Below are 27804 nucleotides of genomic sequence, written 5' to 3'. Positions count from 1 at the left end.
CGGAAACTTTTGAAATAGTGGACACGCTTTCACCAAAGCACGCCCTACGAGTAATGCAACGAAAGACCGACAATGCCGTGTAAATGAGGTAGACAGGCGTGCAAGACAACTGTGCGATATTGTACTTCAATATCACACCGAATGATTTCGATACGCCATTCATATGCCCCCACCCCCTCCACCCTCATACTAGCTACGATTGCCACATTGGCAGTAACGGCGCGAGCAGTTCGCGGCACGGCAAGACTCGATTAGGAGGAGGAGGAGGAGGAAGGGGAATTCCCCAGGAGAAGGAAGAAGTACAGCAGCAGCCGAAGAGAAAGCTCCGGAATTCCCCCCGCCCCTCCTTTTATCCATCTATCAGTCCTGGAATGCCGAGGCTGACCCTTACGAGTTGCCGACACGTACACACATACACACGCGCGTACGCTCCGTCCAGCTTTTTTCGGCAGCCGAGTGTCGCTGCTCACGAAGTCTGTTTCTCTCTCTTTCTCTGTCTCTAGCGATTTCAACTACACGTGGCGTTCGCAAAAGGGAATGGTTAAAGAGAGACAGCACGGTATAGTCTTAAACACAAAACACGCACACACGCACGCGATCGTGCGCGAAAAGTGCGCAGAAAGCGATCGTCAAACCGGCGGGCCAAATTCCAGGACCCAAAGACAAGGACGTGTATACATAGGAAGAGGACGGAGAGACCCACAGTTAAACTTATCACGCACCGATGTCGCCACCACTATGTATATACTTCTCGCTAGATAGATGCCAGAAATACGAAAGGAGGAAAGGAAACACACACACACACACACACACACACACACACACACACACACACACACACACACACACACACACACACACACACACACACACAGCGGCCTCTGTCAGAGAATGAAAGCTGCGGGGCAACTGCAAGTGGCACTGATACCAAATGAATGGCGGAAGCGCCGACCTAAGTGAAGCTCCCCGGTGGGTCTTTCTCTCTCTCTCTCTCTCTCTGCCCCTCGCTTCCCCCTCCTTGCACGCGTTTGAAAAATGAAAGCGCGTAAACGCTAGAAGTGAAATATATTTCCATGCCTCCGGGGCAATGCGGACAGCTTAAGTAGCGACGCGTACCAGACTGCATTCGTTTCTTTTTTTTCTTTCTCACAAGATGACAAATGAAACTCCAGACGGAGCATCTCAATTCACGAACGCATTGGCAGTGCGCACTTCGTGGCAAGTTTTCTTGAGATTGTGGGCGTTGGTAGTGTAGTAGAGAGGTAAAACATGACCCTTCTTCGCCATGTCTGGCTGTGCTCGCCTTCTGAGTAGTATCTAAGCATCTTTTAGGTATCTTGTTGAAGGATGAGATTTAAAATCTTATCGAGTTTATTTAGCTATATCACCCGTTCTCGTGTGTCTGCCTAGTGCCTAAAAGGCCGTCTGTCAGCCGAGTGCATGCCACGCCCTCTCCCCATAAAGTGTTGTCCACAACACTTTACGCGGTTGTGGACAAATCAGAGCTGACATCCTTCGTATGCGAACCAATCAAGATCTTGTATAGCTTAATGACGTCAAGCGCATCGTCTCGTCACAAAATGCGGCTGAATAAAAGGGAAACTGGATCCGATAGAAAACGCGACACGCTAGTTATTTGTGTTTCCACAGGTTGTTAAAAACGGCACATGTTTCATAAGGGCAATAACCAAAGCTTGGTTACTAGGTGTTTCTGACTGCGAGATGCTTTCCGGCTCATTGCGTTGGCAGACGCGTGGCCTCCGAGATAAGATTCTGCCACCAGTGCAGAGGGAACCGCTGGGAAAACAGATATGGACAGTGCTTGTATACAACTCGTTCTACAGAGCTATTTCTTGGTCCGCATGCTGTTGCGAAATCGCAACGCGATGAGTGCTGGTCCTTATGAAACAACGGAAACGTCTCCCATAATAGTAATAAGGTGAGAAAACACTCGGCATAATCCAAACACAAATGGCAATAACGTTTGCACCATGGTTCATGTCAGTCATATTCCATGGTGATTTATTAAAGCGAAAAGAAAAAAAATAATGGCTCAATGTTTGTCACTAAGCCACGAAAAGCTCGACAAACAGCGTAGCTAATCGGTCTCATGCTTATTGCTGTATCCAGGTAAAACTTGGCTGTGGCGAGGCTGAAGATGGCCCGAACTTGGCTGTAGCGATGCTGAAGATAACCTGAACTCGGCTATAGCGATGCGGAAGATAACCTGAACTCGGCTATAGCGAAGCTGAAGATTGGCTGAACTTGGCTGTAGCGAAGCTGAAGATGGCCTGAACTTGGCTGTAGCGAAGCTGAAGATGGCCTGAACTTGGCTGTAGCGAAGCTGAAGATGGCCTGAACTTGGCTGTAGTAAGAACGTACCAAGTTTGGTCTCCATTTTTTGCCTTATCATCCTCGGTTCTACACCCGTGGTACAATTCTTGGGCAAGAACTGCAATGCTGTGATGATAACTCAAAGGCTGCGCAGCCGTTTATCAGCCTGACAGTTGCCCTCTCACTGTTAGGGCATCAGTGGCGATAATTCACCCGATTTATGTCGTACATACCAGCTTATGACGATGATAGCTTGGTGATAACAGATACAAGGAACGATTGTAGCTAAACTTCTTCGGTGTTAGAAAAGCGTACGCGAAGTAGATATCAGAGTACACGAGCTCTTACCAGGCACCTTTTTTACGATTTCGAAATAACACGACGAACGAGCAATCTTTGTGTCTGAAACCTTTCATATTTACAGATGCTGTAAGGCATGTGTAAGCGTACCTTCAATTTAATTTCTTGCGAATGAGATTATTCCTATTAAATGAGCTACAGCATTGGTTCTGCGCGTGCTCGTTTCAACGGTTTAGTTGTCTTGCAAAAGTGGGTACATATGTTGGGGCCTGAAGAAACACACGGTTATTCTGTTTTCTTTCACTTTGTCCCGTCTTATAGTGCTTTTTCCTGAATTTAACCGCCCCGCCGCGGTGGTCTAGTGGCTAAGGTACTCGGCTGCTGACCCGCAGGGCGCGGGTTCGAATCCCGGCTGCGGCGGCTGCATTTCCGATGGAGGCGGAAATGTTGTAGGCCCGTGTGCTCAGATTTGGGTGCACGTTAAAGAACCCCAGGTGGTCTAAATTTCCGGAGTCCTCCACTACGGCGTCTCTCATAATCATATAGTGGTTTTGGGACGTTAAACCCCACATATCAATCAATCAATCCTGAATTTAACTCTGAATAATTAACAAATTTGATAACGTAAATGCTTTTACATTCATAGAATTCGACTCTTGCGTTCTATTCGAATTATAGTTTTTCTTGTATTCCTCTACGCGTTACAACAGTCGAAAGGCATTGTGGTTGTAAGCTTTCGCGCATGTATGTCTCATTTTATGCAGCAACTGAGTTTAGTCAAATCAATTCTGAGCCAATAACAAAAAGAAAAAAAAACCGAACGAGAGCCCGAACGAAGAGCACAGATTGCATAACGTGATTTCAGGAGTGAGAGAGGGAAAAGATGGCCACGTCATTTTTTTGTGGTCGTTTTTTTTTTCTGGTGACGCTTCAGGTTATGATTGGTGCTAAACGAGGCGACGGGCCCGAGGCCACGCAATATTTTTGGGTTGAGCCGTCCCTGCTCGTTTTTCAAACGTTCGTGCGTTTATGTGCGTACATATGCCGAAACTGGGCTTCATGAAAGGGCATCGTTCCTCCCCTAATGTCACTTTCTCTCTCTCTCTCTTGAAATCTGCCCTTCACGTCACGGTAGCGAGACCCACCTCCTGGCATTGATCCCACAGCCAGCCTCAGGGGTTAAAAAGAAAAGAAAGAAAAAAAAAACGATGGGTGCCATAACGCACAAAGCAGGCCGATCGTCATTGTAAGCGCTTCGGCATTTTGGCAAAAAGAGGGGTGTACAATAAGTGCACAATGCCCAGCTTGCACTGCCATCACAGAGTTGCACGAATTATCACCATATTTTTTCTCTATATCGCGCTCGCACGCGCGGACACACACACAAAGAAACATGGCGGCCGGCAAACTTATGCATCAAATTGGAGCCGGAATTTATCCATTATGCTGTGGCCAATGCAGGTTCAGCCCGATTGAGTCAAGCTAATCTTGTCTATTCGGGCAGTGCTAATAAACACAGGTGTCTGCATCGTCCTTCTATCACCTACACAGTCGCGAAACACGAACGTAGGGATGCCACTCCGACAACCAAGTTTGAATTTTTTCTTTGTTGAGTTTTACTTTCGCAACGTCATCATCGTCTCAATCTTTCTATCTTTCTACCCCGACAACCAAGTTTGAATTTTTCTTTGTTGAGTTTTATTTTCGCAACGTCATCGCCTCAATCTTTCTATCTTTCTATCATCTTTCTATCTTTCCACCGCAGACGTTTCGGTGAAGAAGCGGATCACTTGTGCATGAAAGGAAGCGCACCACTAAATTAGACAGCGTGCAACAACCTGCAAGGCGGCTTTCCTGTAAGGTTTGTTTGCCAACCAAGAACTCTCGTTCTTAACCTAGCTTTTGGCGCGAAGTAAATACGAGGAACGGACAAGCTATATACGTTAAGAATGAACCACCTCGCTCCCAACAAGTCACTGTGCTGGAATTCTCGTTTGCAGAGTGCTTTTTTTCGCTATCCTTTTTCTCTTTTTTTTTTCGCCTATCCCCTTTTTGACATTTTGTTGTACTCGCGTGCCTTCGGTGCAATTCAGAGAGGTAAAAAAAAAAAAACACAATGAGCGAGAAAAGCGGTCTGAACAAAATTTTGGCTGGAAAACAAGCCTTACTGGCAAGCCGCCTCGCAAATCACACAAACTGTCCATTGCACTTCAGTTCATCTCGGGATACTCGAGACGGCGATTACTAAAACAGGGACGACGCTCTGTCATGTTTTCTGGCCGCGACGAACCATAACGTGGTAGCAAACAGTGCGGTAGGCAGATGCTCAAAAAAAAAAGAAAAAGCGGAAATTCGAACTGCATGCATATCGTAGTAGCCGTCGCAGTGCTCAGCTGCCACTTACCGTTGATACTGCTTTCCGTGCATCCGTTTGTGTGTACGATAACCTCGGAACCTGCAGGGAGAAGAGCGATAAGTTAAAGAAAGGTTAGCACGAGCCGCTTTCTTCTTATAGTAATGTCTAGAGTACAAGCACCACGCAATTCGCGCCTTTAGCTATATAACTCGAGATTTTCTGCCTGATACGCGGGAGCTTTTAATTGAACTGCTGAGAGCGCTAACTTCAGGAACGAGACACAAGAAAATGGGCACAACTGAATTCGTAGCACGCACCCGTTTATGTTGATAGTTTTGTGATACTAGATACGGAGAACACTTGCTAAACAAATTGCTAAACGGTTTCGATGTATCAAAAAGCGTACACGAAGCTAATAACAGAGAACGAGCTCTTCTCAGACACCTTTTTCAATAATTTCGAAACACCATGAAAACGTTATGTTAACGGCACCGATAAAGTGCCGTAAACAGGCGTTTCGGCTCTACCTAGCAGTTCAGTGGAGTGCCAATCAGCCTAAACAAGCACCTCGCTTTTAATTGTCGCTATATTGGCCTGTTAGCGTTGCCATCTCGTTATGCTGCAGCAACTAAACGAACGGTTGATTTGATTGATTGATATGTGGGGTTTAACGTCCCAAAACCACAATATGATTATGAGAGACGCCATAGTGGAGGGCTCCAGAAATTTCGACCACCTGGGGTTCTTTAACTTGCACCCAATTCTGAGCACACGGGCCTACACCATTTCCGCCTCCATCGGAAATGCAGCCGGGATTCGAACCCGCGACCTGCGGGTTAGCAGCCGAGTACCTTAACCACTAGACCACCGCGGCGGGGTAAAACTAAACGAACGGTATACGCCAACAAGTTGGCTGCACTGATGAAACTGAAATAGTTTGTATGCTCCTGGCACCCAGTGTCTATCAGGGCTAAAATGAGACAACCGGAGCACTAAAAAGCGTGCGCACATTTGATGATTGAAGAGTTATGCGGTACACGAAACCGTGAAAGCTCAGAATACGCGTCGCACAGTAATGCACGACATACGGCTGTCGTATACTTATTCGGCAAAGCGTGAGAACTGTTGATGAACTTCGCAAAAGGCGCCGCATACACGTACTGCTTCCGAAAAAAAAAAAAAAAAGATATGCTTTGTGCACTTGCTATCGGCTATTTTACCTGACGCTGATGGGTCGTCGCTGACAGCTGCAGAGCGCAGGGTTCCGAACGGTTCATAGTGCTCAACGCACGGACGTTGAAGTGTCTGCTGGGACATCACGTTAACTATCAATATCGACACTGTATGCACTGGCTAGAGAGCGCTACCTAGCTCTCAGTTATCAGCCCGGTTTGGACCGATACCGACCGACTGCTGTTGTGCCACGGCCCTGCCGGTCACTACCGGCAATCGTCATCCCGTGTCACGGCCGGGCTAGACTGCACCTGCGCGCGCTTTTCTCACCCATCGCGAATACAATGGGACACTTTCTGAGTATGTTTCGCCACCCGTCGGCGGTAGGGGCGCAGCGACCCTGACCTTGCATCTTCTGCGCCGCGTACACGGCACAAGGAAGTTTGTCGACGTGAAACCGTGGAATGGGGGTTGTCGACGAAAAGGGGGAGGGGGAGTAATAAAGTAATAAGGGAGAAATTGATGATCGTCTACTTAAAAAAAAAAGCTAATCTAACCACACGGCTCGTAGCTTAATGTAGGTATGTATGTGCTCGTGGAGAATTCAAGCTGAAACTGCTATAATTCAAGCTGAAACCGATATCTACCGATAGGTTGGTGCCCCATGTAGCTTACTGTATCACCCCTTACGTCCACGTACGATACGCAACGCGTCTCGAATGTTGACACCGTCGGCGCGGCGAAGCCGCTCGAAAGAAGAGGAACGATGGTGTTGTCGAGCGTAAGTATGACGCGGCCAACACGACACGCACGGCGCATAGGAACAAAGGAAAGCCGCCTTTTGGGTGCACGTTAAAGGTTGCACGTTAAAAATAAGTAAGAGACGGTTAGAGTATTGGTGGCAGAAAATTAGAGAGAAAGGACAAGAATAAATATTGGAAAAATAAAATATGGACAGTGTGCCGTAAATGGCAGAGAACTTAAGCTGAAAATTTACCTTTTTTCCATTAAGATAGAATTTATCGAAGTAGAGGCATTAGGCCAACATAAAAAAAAGGGAAAAAAGATTTTTTTTTTTTTTTGTCGAGCCTGGTGGCATACTTGTCACCACCCCGTTATAAAGGGGACGCTCATAGCATCCATCCATCCATCCATCCGTAGGGTAGACAGGCTGAACCTTATCCCTCCGTGACTCGCTCTCTTACATCTCACGCGGCCATTGCTGTGAAAGCGCGATCCGTGTGATGACAAGGGACACGAGCTGCGCGGGGCAGGACGCGGAACCTTGAGCGCACGTGCCCGCGTGCACGTGATACCAGTGACTCAACGAGCTCGTCACACGACTGGACCGTTCGTAGTTTAGTGGCACGAGTCGTAGTGTTGAAGCATAGAGTAACATAGCAAACGTTTACTATGTATACTGTTGCGACTCCGGGTCCTGCGGGTCTCAGTTTGGTAGCGGGCCTCCGTCCAAGGACCCATCGTCGAACAAGTTAGATGAGGCGCTCGCAATAACGACAACAATTTATTTACATGGTTAGTAAGTGAAAATTAGAAAGGAGGTGATCAAGTGATCAGAACTGTACAGGAGAGCTGTTGAACTGTAGAACTTTAGAACTTGTGAGCTGAAAGTACACAAGAGTCTTCCGTTTGTATAGCGCCGCGTTGCCAACGCTGGGCGCACTGTCCACGGCTTCAGGATATACGGCGCTCCATGGTCTAGATGCTCCACCCACGAAGGAGGGGAAAGACACCACACAATGCATGAGGAGAGGGCACAACCTACACGATGCCCAAATATGGTCACAAACACACTGCACCGACGTTTTTGCACACGGCCGATGATATTGGCTTCGAAGACTCTTCCGGCAGCTGGGTGAGGTTCGAAAAACCGGCTGCCAGTACACGTGTCAAACTTGCCTGACTTTTTGGGTAGGACAATGTAGTGGTGGGCCAGCATATCTTCAAAATATGCCACCCCATTCAGCCGACCATATGGAGAAAGGGGAAAAGGAACAGTCAACTAATCCCTTGTCGCTGACGCGGGCTCCCGCAAGGCTGCAGAACATAGTGCATTATCCTTTTCTTCACCCCCACATTCCATCCTGGTTGTTTGCTAGAAGCTGTGGCGTAGCAGCGCATATCCCGGGGCTCCGCGTGTCCTCGCAAGATGGAGCCACAACCAATGTGGCTTTAGCTTGCAGCCTGAACTGCAAATACCATGCTGGTTCCGAGATTTCCAGATCCTCGGTGACCTCGAAAATGGCCCAGCTGCCTCCGTGTCTGCTTCAAAAGCCTTGCTCTCAGCAAACACAATGGCCTTTCTTGGCTCGTGTGCCTTCCTTGCGCAGACGGGTCCTGGCCCCTTTTCACGCTTTGCTGACAGAAAACCAACCCGTCTTGACAGCACACCCTCGCTTGGAATGCGTCGAAATATTTTCGACCCGTTCACAAAGGCCGAAAAAAAGTCAATAATTATGACGGTCGTAACAATACTCTATGGTTGAAGTAGTTGTGTTACTCTCACCCCGTGAGAATAGTGCGTTAGATGGAAATATGACGCTTTCCTCTATTGAAGCTGGGATGTTGGGCACTTCAGCAATCATGCGAATGATGGGTGTAGCACACGTCTTCACTTATGTTTTGTTCGTTTGGCTCCAAGTGGCCTGCAGTCGCTTTGTCACAAGACGAATAAAATTTCTTTTTTGTAAACAAGGCCGTTTTCGTTTGAGCCATTGTTAACAAAACGTCGTTTTTGTCTGAGCGACTGCTCCGCGCTTGCAATTTTCCCGCCAAGGCGAAGTTCAGCGAAAGTTCAGCGCTTCGATTTCATCACCTGGATTCTTTGAAGCTGACCAGGTTATATCGTCTCGCGAGTTTAACAACAATTCCTTCTTCCAAGCGAAACAAAAGCAATAACAAAACAACAACAAAAAAGAAAAAAAGCAAAGCAACAAGTGCGTCTGAAGTCACAAGCAAGAAGTTTTGGGGCAATACGTGCACTATCCACGGTTCCTGTGAAGGCTGAATCAAAGTTCCCTCCAGTACTCCCGCCGCGGCTAAAGTACTCGGCTGCTGACCCGCATGCCGTCGTATTGAATCCCGGCTTCGGCAGCTGCATTTCCAATAGAGGCGAAAATGCTGTAGGCCCGTGTGCTCAGATTTGGGTGCACGTTAAAGAACCCCGGGTGGTCGAAATTTCCGGAGCTCTCCACTACGGCGTCTCACATAATTATGTGGTGGTTTTGGGACATTGAACCCCAGGTATCAATCAAATCAAAATCTCTGCACGGAAATTGACGTGCGATTGCCAGCCACCATTGGACACCTATTACGTAAGGCTGCCTCCATATTTGTTTTTCCTTTCTGCTGCTTTGATTACGGCCTAGAAAAGACAAAACGCTTTACCTCGGGCAGTCTTGCTTCCTCGTATCTAGTGCTAAAGATATCGCGCGGAGAGATGACTAATATTTTAATATCTAACACTCCAGGGGTGATGAGATGCACTCGACAAAAACAGACCCACGTGACGAAACGTCGGCAGCCTGTCTGTAGCGCTCATTCCTATTCACAGATAAAACGTTGTACTTACATTTTTTAGCTGCCACCTATAGCATGGCAACTCCTAAGTTGTCGCTCGATTTATCACTTATCACTTGAGCTTTCCCTTCAGAAAACTTGTAATGATGTCATTTAAGCCACAGAGTTTCCTAAATATACACTAGAGGGAACTCTGGCACTAGTGTCTACGGGAGAGTCAACGCACGGCGCTTCAGCGAGCATAGAAATGATGGGTAGTACAGGGATTTGTCCAATATTCGTGAATCTGGCTCCGTGCGTTTTCGTGTGGCTTGGAGCTGTTTTTTCACGAAGCTAAAATCAGCAAATGTTCGGCGGTTGCGATGCACCACTTATTCTTTTTAGACTTACCATTTGAAATCGGGTCACGAAGTTCAAAAGAGTTGGTTTTTTTTTCCTTCGAAACAAAACCGAAACAGGGCAATAAACAAAGCCACAAGTGCGATTCACCGCCCGCAAATACGAAGAGTGGGCAAAATATACTACCCATCGTTCCCATGGTCACTGAACTATCGCAGCGCCACAGCCCCCTCTAGTTAATCTTAGGAAACTCTATGACGTTAAGCACACGAAAGCATTATTACGTATGTTGGTTGCAGCGAGAACACGACGAAGACAGAGTAAAAGAGGAAGCAACCGCACGAGCGCTGTCCTACAAATGAAAAAAAAAATTGCTTGAAGAATACATGAAGGTAACAGGGCAAACGCAGCTTCGCACTATAGTGGTGCAAAGCCTGAAGAATACATGAAGAGTACAGGGCAAAAGCAGCTTCGCACTATATTGGTGCGAAGCCTGAATGAAGCGCCAAGCTGGACAGCCATTATTTGTTTTTTCTCTTCGGTTTCCCCAATCTTCTCACCCCTCTCTCCCTATTGTTCTCTTTTCCAGTTTTGTGTCTTTTCTCTTCAATTCTACTTCATTATTTCTATATTCTTTCCATCGTTTTTTTTTCCTGTCTGCCGCAATGGAGCAGTGTTTACGGCGCTCGGCTACTTACCGGAAGGTCGCGGGTTCGAGCCCAGCCGCGGCGGTCGCATTTCGAAGGAAGCGAAATGGTGGAGATCCGTGCACGTTCACCAACGCTGGATGGTCAAAATTTCTTTTCGGTACCCTCCATTACGAAGTCTCTCATAATCATGTCGTGGTTATGGGACGTACAACTCCGCATACTATGACGATATTTCCCCCCTTATTATTCTCTCTTTTTATTAGTTCTCACTTGATTCTCTTTTTTTTTAATTTGTATATGCGGTTTTGCCTGCTCTACACCGAATAACGAGAGCATACGACTGCGCGGGCTCCTAAAGTTCTCCAGGGCTAAGGCACGTTGCCGGGCTAGTCGGTTGAGATTCATCATTTTCACTGGTATAGCACACCACGACAAGGACACACACAAAGGAGAGATGCACTCGAAGGACAAGAGAAAGAAGTCTTCTCGTTCGTTCGAGCGCGCGCTCAGTGTGCTACAGCTGGCTATGCTATACGGTTTTTTGCAAGCATTACGCAAAATGACGACTACAGTTTATGAACAGAGCATATGCGACAGCCTGGCCTCAAAAAGTGCTCCGCACTTGAAAGCTCACGAGTGTCGTCGTCATCGTCATTAGCCTGACTACGCCCACTGTTAGGCAAAGGTTTCTCCCACGGGCGATCAATGAAATAAAAAAAGAAGCACACACGTGCGAGAGAGAGCGAGCATGAGTTGGTTAGACGAAATCAGGAAGTTTGCAGATATAACGTGGCAGCATAAAGCACAAAACCGGATCTAGGTGTATCACAGTGTGCTAAATATCGTTATGTGCGAAATATTGTTATATGTGTTATAAACTACGTGGCCAGTTTCAATCCTCTTAGGTCATTACGAGTATGGGCGCTTTAGTATTAGCCAATTTAAATTGATTTGATTGATATGTGGGGTTTAACGTCCCAAAACCACCATATCATTATGAGAGACGCCGTAGTGGAGGGCTCCGGAAATTTCGACGACCTGGGGTTCTTTAACGTGCACCCAAATCTGAGCACACGGGCCTACAACATTTCCGCCTCCATCGGAAATGTACCCGCCGCAGCCGGGATTTGAACCCGCGACCTGCGGGTCAGCAGCCGAGTACCTTAGCCACTAGACCACCGCGGCGGGGCTAGCCAATTTAAATTACGTATTACCTTTTCAATGGTTGAGACACCCCAGAAGCTGCGACAGGTAACACGAAATCATACAGGTGCACGAGAGATGGGAAATCCTTGAACACGGGGTGTCGCTGAAGCCTACGTGGCCTTGACTGCTTCAAGCAAGCGAGTGGCAACATTGGGGAGTTTTAGTTTAGCGCGCGCAACGGCCCAGCGCACGCATCGGCCGAGAGGCAGCACTGCTGCGAACGCGCTGCGCGTAAGAGAGATGCGTACGCTAGAGCTAGGCTCTTACGTCACGTATACGCTACAGCCGTTTGGGTACCTTAGCAGTGGCTCTCGTGGGGTCTCCCCCTGTTGAGAGCACGAAAACCAAGATGGCCACGACCAACAGCAGCGCAAGCAGCAGTGCGGTTATGGCTGCAAGTAAATACCGCGTGCATCTTACGATTGCCCTCGATGTGGAGCTCTTTGCTTACGTGAGGAGCTGAAATCCGTTCGCGAACCCCGTGAAATGGACAGTTATCCCTGTGAAAATATTGGAGCTGACGAGGATGCTTTTCATTGCCCGGAATGTTCACAGTTTCACGTCTCATACCTTGAAGTGTGGCAGTTTGGGCTAGTTGGTATGACATGGCGATAAGTTACAGCGCGAGAACAGAAAGAAGGACAAGTGTCCTATACGTGTCCTTGCTGTCTCTTTGTCGTCGTTCTGTTCTCGCGCTATTATTGCCATACCTTAACTCGTTTCAACTATGGTCGGCTATGGTAGTTAATAGCTTAGTCACTAGGTGCCGCCATGTAGCCTTCAAGACGAAGGTGTTGACGTTTGCGCGCAGTCCATATGTCCGTATAGTCGGGTACGCTAAACTAATACTGTAGGAGGCAGCCTTTGCTATAACGTAGGTAGCGCGCTAGCCGTTGCGCACATACCACCTTGCGCGCGCTGAAAAACTGAAACTCTCTATTAGCGCGTCCATTTGCGTATAGACAGACACTCACTTCTCCGTACAATACGTGCTTTGACCCTGTGTGCAAGCCGTATACAGACAGGTGCTCTCAGGGGGCTCCGCGGAATTCGGTCGTGGACAGTAAGCCCGTTCGATGAGAGCAGCCGTTTATAAGCGTCGTTTTACAACAGAGATGCTATGCGTTTTCGTTATGCCGTTGAGCGTTCGCGAAAACTATAATCGCCACGAATGGCCTTGACCTTTTCAGCGCGTGCAATGCGGTGACTCGTCGGCAGTGACTCTCCGTCTTCGGCTTGGTTCCGCGAACATGTGCGTTGGGCGCGTGGCCCCTCGCGAGGTTGCTTTTTCGGTATGGGATGCAATTAGTCGGGTGGGCAGGAAAACAAGTACAGAGAGAGCGACTGTGAGGAAGAAAAAAAAGAAAAAAACACACAAAGAAATTCAGGAAAAGATAAAAAAAGAGTGAGAGTAATGGAAAGATCGAGAAAGATGGAAATAGAGAAAAAGAGAACGAAAGGGAAAAAAAGTGAATAAAGAGAAAGCGACATAGAAATAGAAAGAAGTAGAGAGTGAAAGAAAAAAATAAGTAGAAAGAAACAAAAGAAAAAACGGAAAACTGAACTAAAGAAACAGACTAACAAAAATAAAAAAAATAAAATAAATATTGAAGGACACTTTGTAAATTGCGAAGTGTGTTCGGCCAAAGCCTGTGACCATTCAGCTGGCGCGTTTTTTTTTTTCTATTTTTCTGTGTGCATGTATAGCGTTAGGTATGCATTCGGTATTCGGGAAAATTCACATTTTTGGGGCGCTTCTCCGAATCGCTAGCCGTGTAATCGCAATGCCGGCGCGTCTGCCCCTTCTTGTGTGACAGACATCCGCGTCGGCTGATTTCCGCTGAAACCAAAAGTATTGCTTGCGGCGAATATAAGTACTACGCATATTATTAATTAAAGGTTCGCCATAACTGTAAATGTTATTATGTTCCGCTGAGCAGCGACGTCAAAATTCCGAACGAAATTTAGCTAGACGTTGAAAGTTTCCGAAACGAAACCAGCTATACAATTGTGAGTCTGTATCATATCATGACTGGGCACAGCGGCGGATAGATACCGCGAATCTTAAATATCAGTTGTGATCTCGCAATTCCGCGAATAGCGTAGGGACGGCTTAAAGCTCTCCCATAGTAGAGTACCGAGTACTCTAAATCGTTAACCACTCATCTAAACACACGTTTGGAAAGGGAGGTCTCTCCATTTACCAACGGGACGGCTTTAAGCTCTCTCATTGTTACCCACTTTTTTTCTAAATACACAGAGAACACTTGTGTCATTACTTTGAGGGACGGCTCACCACTCTCCTATAGTTGAGTACGAAGCGCTCAAAATCGTTAACCATGTTTCTAAACACACGTTGTGTCAAAAATTACTTTTCAACCACTATCTACATCCCGCGACGGTTATATGCTATCCCATAGTAAAGTACCTCGTATTCTAAATCGTTAACAACCTTTTTTCTAAACACACGGCGTTTCGAGGAAGACGTCAAATAACAAATCAGTAGGCGAGGCCCCCGTGTCGGCTCTATGCTCTCCCATAGTAGAGTTCCTAGTACTTTGAATCGTTAACACATTTTTTTAAACACACTCAACGGCGTTTGCCACAGAAGTCAACTGTGTGAGGCCTAAGGGACGGCTTTCAGCTCTCCCATAGTAGAGTAGCGACTACTCTAAATCGTAAACCACGTTTTCTAAACACACCTTTGTCACTGACCGTGCGCACAAAGGTGGTGCTGTCAAAGGCAGCGTAAGAGGCCTACGGGACGGCTCGATGCTATCCCATAGTATAGTACCTAGTACTCGAAATCGTTAAACCACTTTTTCTAAACACACATAGTTTAAATAAACTTTTTTTCGAAAAAGGGCCACTCACCAGATTTGCCATTATTGCAGAAGGGTTGCCATTTTTGAGCTGACAAGCACAATGCGTAGATGAGGTGTTCATGATCCCGTCTGCCAAAATTTGCAACTCTACACGCCGCGAAAATGGGTCAAATTTCAAGATGAACGCTGCTCCCCCCTCTGTTCCGACGGCGCGCGCTCAAAGAATGAGGGCATGACGTGCGCGTATGAATGATGGCCCTACGTACACGGCAATGCAGTGAAGTTGGTCCTCTACTTAGACGACTCTGACGTTACAAACAGTGGTACGTGACATGGCGAAAATTCCTTAACACAACATGCGTAGTTTATGTATTTGTTGCTTGAATAGATCAATAAAACTCTAGATAAATAGGGGAATGTGAGCGCCTTTTTTTTTCACTTTTAACCCGCGAATCGCAACGAGATGCGGGGCTAATGTGTCGGCGTTTCGCATGCGTTCGTGTCCCCGCAGTGAGCGCAAGGAGCAGACGAGCGCCGTGGATCGCTCCTACGCGTTCGCGCACTCATTGTGCTCATCTACTCTACCGCGTCTAAGCCAGCGTTTCCAAAATCATCCCGCAGAAACAGGCAGAAGACCACAAAATAACGCTGGTCAACAAAGCAACGCTGCTCGCGTTCTCGGGGGTTGGACTTGTTTGGGCACGTCATGCGCACGTCACCTCTTGGTCGGATGCCGGAGAGGGGGGGGGGGGGCGAAGAGATTTGGCTTGCGAAGGTTACGCGGAGGAGCGGCAAGGGTTTCGAGATCGCCTCCTCTCACCCTCGTTTCACGCCGCTTCAAAAAACCTGTTTTCTCCGCTCGTGATAAACCGATTCAAAAAAATTTTGTGGCAAAATGTTCCTCATCGGACACCCAACAACTTCCACTGTGTAACTAAAATTTGGTATGGGGCCTGGTGACTGGCCCTTTAAAATCGAGTTCCGCACTGCCGTCAGGCTTCCCACAACTAGGGCAAAGCTGTCTCAATCTCTTTTAACTCCGTCACGAAAGAAAAAAAAAATCAATCAACGTTTTTGAGCCTTTGTTTTATTTCGCAAGCTAGTATTACAAATATTAGCTTAAAGATTTTGCGCGGGACACAACGCGTTAAATAACTGGTCTACAACCAAATAATAATACCTAATCCACGTAATATAATTGAATGTAGCCTCGTTTGTGCACCTGGGGTAATCTGGACGGTTAACTTTTGTAGACTGCAGCTAGCGCCACTTTTCGTATTTGGCTCCGTTGACGGTCTTCTGAGCGCATATGGCCGATCAGGGTAGTATGTAAAAAGCTAAATTCCAGGGGACGGCTTTCAGCTCTCCCATAGTACAGTACCAAGTGCTCTCAATCATTAACCTATTTATTTAATCACATAAATACCATAGCAGTACAAAAGTGCACAGGACATGCGCTGAGTACGTAATGTACACTTACGGGACCGCTATATGCTCTCTCATAGTAAACTATCCATTAGTCTAATTCATCACCCACTTCTTCCTAAACGCACATATCATGAATAGATATCGTGCCCAAATTGCCACGGGACGGGTTTAAGCTCTCCCATAGTAGAGTAACTAGTACTCTAAATCGTTAACCATTCGAGCTTGCTCTCCCGTACTTGAGTGCAAACGCGTTTCTATGCCGACTCCGCGAGCGAATTGGCTGCCTAGCTCTTTCGTCGCTCTGGCACTTGACACGATCACTGCCCAAAAGAAACAAGCCTGCCAGCACAAAATACTAAGGCAGGTTCTCCCTAGCGGTGCCAAGCCCCAAAGTAGCGCAGAGCTTGTTGCTGTTCTTGTTCTGCACGTGACTCATACCTAGTGAAGAGTATTGACCAAGTATAAAGTGAATTTTCGCGATTCATTGCGCATTGCTTCATTCCTAGGAGCGCTAGTTTGTTAATCACAATTTGAAGTGCTTATTGCGAATTTGAAGATATGTAGTGCACAGACAAATTTGCAACGTAATCGTTTGGTCACAGTGATATATTCCTGAGCAGCAAACACCCCTTAGGCTGTATACGAGTGGGGAGGCTCCAAAAGAAAGAAGAACAGGTTCTGATCATTACAGGCCCTGTTTTTTGAAGATGTGGTGCTAGTATACCCTTTTCCTGACTAAATTGAAACGGTGACAAGATAAGCAAAAATAAGACCAATTGTTTCCTCTTGATTACGGTAAAATCACATAGAGAAATTGAATAAACCTCAACTATACCAGTAAAAATTGAGGGACATAACGTGGCAACCTTAAACAGACTTTTTTGTTACTCTTTGGTTTACTTTCTTCTTCTCTCTTTCAGTTTTATCTGCGTCTTTTTTTGCTGCGTTTTACAATTATTCACATTTTTCTTCGTATTTTCTTCCCCACTAATTTATCTTTCCTTCTCTCGCTTGCCTCTTCTTTCAATGTTTATAAGCGGTTTGCATAGTCGCGTTTTCCTATACTTAGCAGTATTGCCCGCACTTAATATTGACTTCTACTTGGCGCGACCGCGCGCTCAATTGCAGCTGGCTACGGTGTATGTCGTTTCACCTGCATTACGCCAAGGGACGACAGCTTACGAAAGCTTGACTCTCTAAAAATCTACGCACTTAAAACGTGCCAACATTGCGCAGAAGCGGCAAATAGGTTGGCGAAACAAGAGAGAGAGAGAGATAAATAGAGAGGAAAGGCAGGGAGGTTAACCAAGCTTGGCTCGGTTGGCTATCCTACACTTGGGGTGGGGGAAAAGGGGAATAATAGAACGAAAAGAGACAGAAAAGAAGAGGAGTAAGAAAGAGAAGCATAAATAGTCAGCTCGAAACTACACAGCACGGCCTCGCACAGTTCTTTCACAAGCGGTCGTGAAGTTTGGTGTTCCTTAAAAAGTACAAGAGGGCTTGCGTACGTGTTACGTACCTGACGGCAAACATGCTGAGCATATAAGAAAACCCCCCAGTTTGCACGGGACAATGATGCCTCATTGGCGCATGCTTCACCCGATCAGTCAATGGGGAACGCATCTGTCACTTCTCTAGTTATCTGACCACTATGCTTCGACCGTATATCTGTATCGGCAAAAAAAAAAAACATTCTGTTTTGTCAACTGGCCCAATTTAGAGTAAATTAAACAGGTATGATGGAAAGCGTTAACAACCTCGCACTCGCGATAATAGAATGAGTGAAGGCGAAGCTCACATTTCCTGAGTATCACGACGAGCGACCAGGCGCCGGCACAGAACGGGCAGCACGCCGCGCTCTTCATCCCAACCACCCCGCAGCGCTTGTTTCACTGTTGTGCCACCGCTCCCGTTGGGGAATGACTCCCTGAGCCCACACTGACGTCACGACGGCGAGAGTGGTCACGTGTTTTACTCTTTGTGACGCCGAGGGGCGTTGGGGGTTTGAAATTGGAGGGATTTTGTGGAACAAGGGGAAGGGGAGTTCTGCAGGGAGGTGCATGGTTCATTTAGCTTAGTTCCAAAACAGACGGACAGCTTCCACGTTTTGACAGAGAAAGGGACGTGCCTGGTTTGTGGCGCACTTTTTGCCAATGTCAAGCGATTGGGCGATATCACTAATAAGACTATGGAGTTGAAGTATATAGGATGCACTGACTTACGAAGCGCTATGACTGACGAACGCCGTATTATATGAAGGAACGAAGACCTCAAGCTGGCAAATTTCCAGAGTCGAAGAGAGACATTGCATTACGTAGTGTGAGAATTACACTTGCGTAGGCTGTCATAGTTTCGGCGCAAAAATAGCGAGATCGCTCAACCTCAATGGTTTTCAAAAGATCGTCAAAACTTTTTTTTAACCGCGTAACTAAAAATGGGGCACTGAAGTATTGTTTTCACATGTATAAATTAGAGGTTCATAGATTATTTTTCGGTATCCCTTGAGAAATGTTGCTCTTGATTAAAGAATATTAGATGTCAATGACATTGATATGTTGGGTTTAACGTCGCAAAACCACCATATGATTATGAGAGACGCCACAGTGGAGGGCTCCGGAAATTTCGGCCACCTGGAGTTCTTTGACGTGCACTCTAATCTGAGCACACGGGCCTACAGCATTTTCGCCTTCATCGAAAATGCAGCCACCGCAGCTGGGATTCGATCCCATGACCTGCGGGTTAGCAGCCGAGTACCCTAGCCACTAGACCACCGCGGCGGGAGAAAATTACATGTCGAGGGAATTTATACTACATAACACTGTGACTGTGAGGCACCTCGTAGTTAGGGACACCGGAATACTATGTCCGCCTGGGTGTCTTCCACTTGCCCCTAATAGATCTAGGCGTATGGGCGTCGTTGAACTTAGCCGCCGTCGAAATGGCTCGGCCGTGAAGGAAACTGAAACAGTGCGCTCGTATCTAAACAGTGTAGCACTTTACAGCTTCTAAACCTGCACGGGTGGAGTACAAAGGTCGTCGTGTTTCGTGTTGATGTTATCACTAAACTTCCCCGTCAGTGTACTGATATCTCTCTGTAGTTTGCCTTCACTGCACCGCCTGTCCGCCCAAGCCATCGGCCACTGTTTTGCCGGTATAGGCGGCATGTGCGGTGCCAGGGACGTGGGTTGCTTTCGGTTGCTGACCGACCCCGACGGCGAATCTCAAACACGACCTCACACTCCTCTGTCGGAGCTACAACGAGGAAACACCCTTGACTCCTCTGCTTCCCATTTATTATCTAAAAACAAAATCGCAGCTGTCTATCTGCGCATGATAATCTATTCAGTTTAACCCGTGGCTTCGTTTATGTGCGTGACAGGGACCTGTTATCACATCGCGCGTCCTTTGATAGTTATAGAATGATCCAGGTAGCGTAGCGCTGCGTCACCCGCGGTGACGTAACCGTTTATATAGCTCCCATAGATAACCAAATCAAAGAAAAAAAAACGATATTTCTATCACGTATGTCAAGCTGATCATATCGGCTTTAAGGCACAAAAGAACACAATCACGAGCAATGGAACGGAACAGAGCGCCACTAACAACCGATTTACTGTAAAAAACACGCCCGTGTCTATGTGTAGATAGAACGAGACATACAAGTATAAACGTATGCGTCTTTCTCGATGCCTGCGAAGAAAACATGTTGTATTTAATTCTGATCACGGGACGCATGCGCAATAAAGTTTTTAACAGATGTGTGTCTCTAATGAATCTGTCACCTTATTTGCTGATGCAGAACACTTCCATAATTTTGCCGGCTGTTTTGTGTTTACGTCTGCCGATAACCCGCACGTTAAAGAAGTCAAAGCGGTGATGCGAGCTATAGCTTGTTTGAGTCACTTCCATTCATTTTATTAGCGCAGGAAAGAACCAGACGTAGACACAGAAAAAAAACATATACATGTGTTCTAGCACCCGTCTTGCACATGTGTTCCTTTTGCATCTTCGTCTGGTTTTTTCGTGCATTACGAATATGAATGCAAATGTCAGAAAAGCGTGCTCTATACAATAGCTTCAAAGGCAATTATAAGGTACACTAAGTCACCCAACAAAGAGTTCTCTTAAGTCATGGTGTATGCAAGGATGTTTGACTGGATTACCAGAGAACGTAAACGCACGAAGCGGTGACAGAAAGTCAGGTGGTCCGATGAGATTAAAAAAGTTCGCAAGTGTAACGTGGCAGAAGAAAGCGCAAGACCGGGTTGATTGGCGGATCATGGGAGAGGCCTTTGTCCTGCAGTAGGCGAGTCAGACTGATGATGATGATGATTATGATGCTGCTGCTGCTGCTGCTGATGATGATGATGATGATGATGATGGTGGTGGTGGTGGTGGTGGTGGTGGAGCTACAAACACGATCTAACGAAACTTCGGGGTGGAAGCTGCGAATGCGATTTCGTGCTTGTTTAGGTTTGTTGCATAAAACCACGTTATCTGCAAATGGTGATTTCTTTCCTTTTGTTTCTTCAACATTCGAAGTACCTTTGCGGCTCAGCTCGTCAGCGTCTCCCGTTGCCACGGTGCGTCATGTAGACGTGGTACATCATAAAGCTAGCTTCAAATGATGACATCATCGTATCATGACTTCACGATAACACAATGTCGACAAATTTTGTGACACTATCATGACGTGGCGAAGATACTTTTGAGTCTCGGCTTGTCGGCGTCAAATGTCGTCACGATGTATGACGTTGTAACGGTCAATCATAAGAACAGGTATATATATGTGCCACAAAAAGTGAGTAAATACTACTACTCGCCCCCAGTCCTCTAGAAAGGAATAAGGCAACAGTTGGCCCAACCAATAGCCGACGACGTTAGTGGGGTTGAAACGGCCTTCGGTACAGGCATCTCTCATACCCAGCTTTTTCCTGTGTGGGAGTTAGGTGTCGAGGTAGGGGGAGGCTCAGTTAAAAAATGTCATTTTTCAATCGTGCTCGTTCTCGTTAGCATAGATAATGAAATGAAATGCGAGCGAGTTGATTCCTTTAAATGGAGACATCTGTCGGAATATTTAGACGTTCAGGACACCGGCTTATGCAGGTTCTTTTGCTCAGAATCGCTAGCATCAGCCAGTCCATATGAAGACGTTACAGCAAACTTCAAAACTTGGCCACGGCCTCGCGTATATGCAGTGACGTGCAAGTTCAGCGATGAAACCAAAAAGCGACGTCCTTGAGAGGAGCGTTTGCACGGTATAGTATTCTTCTGTCCAGAAACACAACCTTCAACTGTACACCACCGATCCGTCCAGATGCTCCAGTTGCGGCTATTGTTCAGAGTTTCCTCTAGTGTTTTTGTTTGTTTTTCTTTTTTGTTTTGCTTGCAAGCGCGCCCTGAACGAACGCACCGGGCACACGCGAGCAGTGTGAAAGGTTCCGCCCCGTCATCACAACCACAGGGTCAGCCGAGGAGGACGCCTCCTGCACCACCACGAAAGCACGAGCGGGCTGGAGCCAAACGCACATTGTGTACAGGAGGCCGCGTGCGAGAGCGTCCCCAGGGAGAGAAGGAAGAAAAGGGGATCCCGGGTCCACCCCCGCAACGGTCATTTCGCTCGGACCCCGCCGCCCGGACCCCCGCTCGAGCCAAGGCCGAACGTGGCTCGTGCCCGGTTCGGCCGTTGCGCGGCGCTGTCTCCCGTTCGCACATATATCAAAGCACGCGCACACGTGCCGCGTGTCAACTCTCTCCCTTGTTCCCGTTGTACACTCAGTCCTTCGCATGCATGCACTGGACAGCTGGTCAGTTGATCGGGATTTCTCTTCCAGCGTCACGTGGGCACCTGATCCTCTGTCACGACGCAAGTTTACTTGCGCTGTGGTTGAGGTGTGTATGCGTGTGTTGTCAGTGCAGTGTTCGTCTTGTCCACTTCGTCTGCTTTGCGTTCTTACGGCGAAACTGCATATGAAAAAGGTTCTTTTGGAACCCGTTCACAAGCAAAACGATAAGAGGACGAACACCTCTCGGCAACGGATATGTATCGGTTTATGCATACAAGGCCTTGGTGCAACTCGTCCCATCGCCACCACCGATGCCTTTTTCGCTTAAGTACCGATACTTAGCGGTGGCCATGGAGGAAGGAATAAACTGGCGGTGGCACTGCTCGCTAACCATATCGCTACTTTGTCTCGTGAAGTAGAGATGGCGCTATAGCGCTATAATCACCAGTTGGCCTTTGTACTCGATCGCTATGGGACGGAAGCATGTCCTTAGCTCGGAGGAAGAAGAGCGGGAACTGAAGGAGCGCCGACGCTGCACGGACGGGCACGAAAACGACTTTCAGCCACTGCCGCAAAACGCAGCCGCTGCTTCTACAACAGCTTCCTCCCATCTTCACAGTAGTGGAGTGTTCGCATCTCTTTTTTGTACCGATTTCTGAAATTTCAAATCTTCTTGCGCCGTGCCTTTGATGCAGGATCCTCGGGTGATAAAGGACCCCTAAGCAAACTTCGAGAATACAAACAATGACTGCGCTATTATCTCCTGGCGTTTAGCCCATTTAAGACACAATTCGTGATACCATGTTTTCGTCCACGTGACGTCACAGTGAAATAAGCTCTTCGTTGGTCGATGTACGAGAGATATCCGTTGTGAATCGTCTCATAGCCTACTTTGGCATGCAGCTGGATCCCCGTTCTACCTTTTCTGGCATTCATATCAAGCACAATAAATTGAGTTCACTTCAGTTTCTGCGAATGCGCAAACTGCGACAGCAGCGTGTAGCCGGAAAGCGTGGCATCCTGAATGGCTCAACGCTCAGTACTGACATTCCACACGTGTTATGAATAAATAGGTGGCGAGTAGGAAATAGCGCTTGTAAGAAGGGTCGTGAAGTGTGATGAAGAAACTGCATTCTCGCCTTTGAACTCAGTTTGGTTTTAGGGACCCTTTAAGCGAAGAAAGGACAGGTGGCATCAAGATTAGATGACTGGTGGACCAACTGAATTGCGCGTGAGTCGAGCCACGAGTTGGTGCTTTTCAAGCTGAATAGGACATTGGTAGGGAACTCGTAGTTACGATGAGAAACAGCCTAATGAACAGTTACTAGCTGAAATAAGGCTTCTTCATCACCAAGCAATCGAGAAACAGCACAGCATAGAGTACCAGAGGATACCAGATCATTGTGGTATATATATGACAATGACCGCGCAGATGAGGCCGCTAAATCTGCACACGACGGTACTCAATACACAGCCATACCGTTCTCAAGAACCGACGAAGCTACAATACTTCGTTCGCTTGCACGTGATCTCAAACTGGAACTCAACAGAATTCACAAACACGCGCCTGCATAACTTGGATCCCGATCTGCAGCTTCGTCTTCCTTCAGGGATATCTCGAGCTGAGGAGACTCTTCTATGCCGCATGTGGCGTGGAATGGCCTTCACAAACGCATACTCCTATCTTATTGGAATGGCCAGCTCTTCTACATACACTTACTGCAGCTGCGAACAAACCATCGCGCACCTTCTGTGTGAGTGCACCCATTTCAACGCGCCAAGACCAGAACTTACTACAGCTCTGGATAGATTGGATGATCGTCCTTTGTCGGAACGTATGATTCTGGGTCATAGGCCGAGCCCATCCTCAGCCCAGAAGGCTTTGAAAGCTTTGCTACGCTTTTTGCGGACAACTGGCCTCAGAGACAGACTTTAGTGTCTTATACTTTTTGATGTTGCCTTTCCTCTGTCGCTATTTTTTTGTATTCTCTCTCTCTCTCTCTTTGCAACATTTCTTTTTTATCATCTGTTATTCCCCTCGCGCCTTTCTCATCACAAGGTAGCCAGCCGGTCTAAGAACTGGCTAACCTCCCTGTCCTTCCCCTTAAACTTTCCTCCTCCTCCACACGGTATATTTGGCGCTTTCCTTTTAATTCGCACGCATGTCCGTGAGGATGGTGCCTATAGATACACAATACATACATTTACCATAGCTGGCTTATGGTCGAGCAGCGGTAACTATAGAGACGATGCAGGTAATAGTAGAAAGTCGTCTAAAAAAAACAACACATCCATTTTGCGCCTTTGCTACATATATGATTCGCGGGAACAATCGTCAAACTCGATCGATTTCATATGCAATGTATTCGTTCACTTCACTATAACCCTTTCTGCGCTTTCCTATAGATGCGCGCACCGACGCCACCACTCTCAAAGCTTGCCTGCAACGCAAAACAGTGCCAACGACCCCCCCCCCCTTTTTTTTTTTACAGATGCATGCGTAACGCAGTAGGTTGTGCAGCTGTTATTACATCGGAATGTCTGCCTCGGTGGTACACTTGTTACGGTATACTCGGCTGCTGACCTTAAAGACACAGAAAGAAACAAATAAAGAAAGAAAGTAGCGGTTACGACCCCGCCGCAGCTGTCACGTTTCGATAGAATCGAACTGCTAGACGCCAGTGTACTGGACGATACCAACGAACACCATTTTGTCAACGAACACCATTTTGTTCAAATCGCGAGAGCCCTCCAGTACGGTGTGCCTCATACTCACATCGTGGTTCTAACGCTTGAAACCCCAGATTGTATTACTGTCCAACCAGAATTTAAACTCCTAACTCCAGCAAATATTTGTGGAATATGAATCGAAGCTTCTTCGTCCAGCAATTATTTGCGGGCAAAATTTTGTTTGTTTCTTTTTATTCTCATCACGTTGTTCAAACGATACTGAAGATGGGTTTCTCGGCGATGACAACCGCGGCGTGTTGACAACGAAAGCATAACGGAACTGACAGACACTGAAGATGTGGCTACATGCAACTCTACTATTGCCGCAACAAAAGTAGCAACACTATGCCTTCTCTGTTCGCTGTAGTTCGCAGTCTGTTATTGGACTTCTCCATAACAACACGATTGCGTAAAGAATGGTCGTACAGAACGGCCGTCAAACAACAAGAATGGAACGGAGAAAGAGCATATTTCTGGCTCTCCGCGGAATTCGCAGAAGCTTGACAGTGCCTGCTATTTATGCTTGTCCTATAGTCGCTGCAGGTTCCGCGTCATGGTATACAGTAGGTGCAGGGACCATACGCTCAGGACACTCTTTAGATGAACTCTAACAAACAACAATGATAAAAAAAATTGTGCTCGCCGGGCGACGCACGCCGGCTTCGCTCAAGAAACGCGGACGCGCGCGTGCTAAAGCAAGTCGTCTTTAAGCCTGGCTCCCAAACAATGTCAGACGCAGATGGATCCGGACGGCTCGGTCGAGATCTCGGACCGTCTATTCGCCGTGTGTGGTGTTGGCGTAAGCGTACGCGAGTGTAAACAGAGTGTATGAAAAAAGAAAATAGAAACAGTGAGATAGAGAGAGAGATAGGACGCGAATGCGAGAGACGAGAACAAAAAAAAAAGGGGGGGGGGGGCGAGCAGAAAGAACGGCCCCCGAAATCTTTGCCCCGATATACACACATCCCGAAGGAGAGTATACGCGATGCCCCTCTCTACGAAAGGCGTATATGCGGGCAGGCGTTCCTTGCTATACTGGGTAATATCAATTTGGACCCATTCGGAGATCCCATTTACCCTCGCCCCCTTCCCTACCCTCATTTCTCTATCTCGTGGTCTTACGCGACCGGGCGGCCGATATGGGCCTTCTGTGGTCTTTTCCAGCCGTACGTCTTCTTTAAATGCGCGGTAGTCACTCACTCACTTTACTTTTTTTAGGTTTATATTTTTTATCGTTCACATTGTTTAACGTGGGTGAGCGTGCAAATGGTACGCAGTCGCTTCACCGTTTCATAGGGAAACGAGATATGTCAATTTTTCTTTTCACCGTGTGAACATTTTTTTTTTACGTGCCCATTTTTGTTGCCTGAAAATTCATACATCGTATAGTACTCAAGATTTTGGATCTACGTGAATGTCCGCTCGTGTGTGTGTGTTTTTTTTTTTTGAAATTCTGCCCTTAGTCACAATAATTTCTTTATTATGAAATACGCATGTCTTTTTTTTGTCAATTGCAGCCAATTTCAAGAACATTGTGACAAGAACTATCATCAGAGAGAGAGAGAGATAGAGGGAGTAGGCGGCTGTGAATAACGGCACAAGCTTCTTCTCCTTATATATATTATCTCATCGTTTAAAGAGAAGAAAGAAAGCCCCGCGATTCTGAGCGTCGGGTCGGCGGTCGGTATACGACGGATGGTCAACGCATCGCATAGCGCACAACCACCGCGCTATATCTCATTTAAGCGGTCCGGACAAGCGAGTGGGCATGAAGAATAGCACGGCAGAGCCGCGCGCACTCCCCGGACCTCGATCTGGCCCGTAGCGTCAGCGCGGGACAAATGAAATAAGAGTTGTCGGGCGCAAATTGCCGCGCCATATGTATGTACACGGCTCGATGGAGAGGGACACACTTGTCCCGATGCCAAATGGGCACTATTTTGTGCGTATGTGGCATTGTCTACAATACATTTCGTCTCGTTCCTTCCCTCTCTTTCTTTCCAGTTGTTTTGTGACTTATGGGGATGAATCGAAAAAAAAAAAGGTGGGGGCGGGCGCTCGATTTGTTCCTCGGTTGAACGGCTCGTTTGGCACACGACCAATGTGCAGCGGAGTTTTGTCTCGTGCTACGCAAAAAATTATGTCGTTCTCGGTACGCTGTCTCCTTCGCTTCGTGATGGCAATTTGCCGTATGGTCCTCATAATCATAACCATCATCATTCCAAATGCCATTGAGAAGAGGGGGCTTAGATGGGAGCCGAACAGCGGGACGTAGAGAATATATCCAGAGAGAGGGGAGAGAAGGAGGAAGAAGGTACAGCGAAAGCCTGGGAGTCATGCATCATCCAGAATCAAGTTCAGGCAACTATTTCTTCATCCTGGGGAAAAAAAATCACAGAATATCCACGGAGTGAATGATGATGAGTGGGTCGAAGCGTCCGTCAGCCCGTCCGTGCTTTAGTCCATCCGTTCGTTCTTGCTTCCGTCCGTCCGCGCGATCATCCGTGCGTCTATCCATGCGTCTGTTTGTCTATTCGTGTGTCCGTCTGTGAGTCCGTACGTTCTTGCGTCCATCCGTCCATGTGTCTATCTAGTGAACACTCCAAGTACCGCCATCTCCCTTTTCGCAACCCCTGTGGCACATACATACATACATACATACATACATACATACATACATACATACATACATACATACATACATACATACATACATACATACATACATACATACATACATACATACATACATACATACATACATACATACATACATACATACATACGGAGGAGGAGGAGGAGGAGGAGGAGGAGGAGCGACAGACTCGCGCCATAAAGAACTACTCCCCTAAATAGCTGGGAACAGAGTAATGGAAGAAGGTGGGAATATGTAACAGAGAACCGCCTGTACTGGTTATTTTCCGCTCTGTCTCGCTGCGCAATGTTCAGGATCTGCTTGAAGCAAGAATTCATACCATCTCGTCTAAATTTTCATTTCGTTGTCTGTTTATTCGTACCAACTATTATTTAAAGAAAGAATGACTGATATCTTTGGAAACACACTCGTATAAGACACTCTTACGTATGAACAAATTGTGAGTAGATGACCATATCAGTCTCCTCATGCAACCTCCCAC

The 27804-nt window shown here is 47.0% G+C and overlaps 1 protein-coding gene and 1 long non-coding RNA gene across 4 annotated transcripts in view; one reads left to right on the top strand and one right to left on the bottom strand.

Moving 5' to 3' along the window:
• lin-28 (protein lin-28 homolog) overlaps nucleotides 1-27804 on the bottom strand; it is a 196658-nt gene that overhangs the window by 119923 nt on the left and 48931 nt on the right. For 2 of the 3 annotated variants that reach the window (XM_075895450.1, XM_075895449.1), the window contains exon 2: nucleotides 5039-5089. In XM_075895450.1, the coding sequence (XP_075751565.1) occupies nucleotides 5039-5089 (51 nt within the window). Of the gene's footprint in view, nucleotides 1-5038; nucleotides 5090-6210; nucleotides 6438-27804 lie in introns of those variants that run through there. The other variant, XM_037425507.2, reaches the window with a different exon arrangement.
• Nucleotides 1-27804, top strand: part of LOC142817784 (uncharacterized) — a 67265-nt gene that overhangs the window by 5155 nt on the left and 34306 nt on the right. The window lies entirely within an intron of this gene.

This window comes from Rhipicephalus microplus, chromosome 5, assembly GCF_043290135.1.
Source record: "Rhipicephalus microplus isolate Deutch F79 chromosome 5, USDA_Rmic, whole genome shotgun sequence".
In the NCBI taxonomy this organism is placed as follows: Eukaryota; Metazoa; Arthropoda; class Arachnida; order Ixodida; family Ixodidae; genus Rhipicephalus; species Rhipicephalus microplus.
The sequence above is the reverse complement of the archived record's forward strand: the minus strand, read 5'-3'. Positions and strand labels throughout refer to the sequence as shown.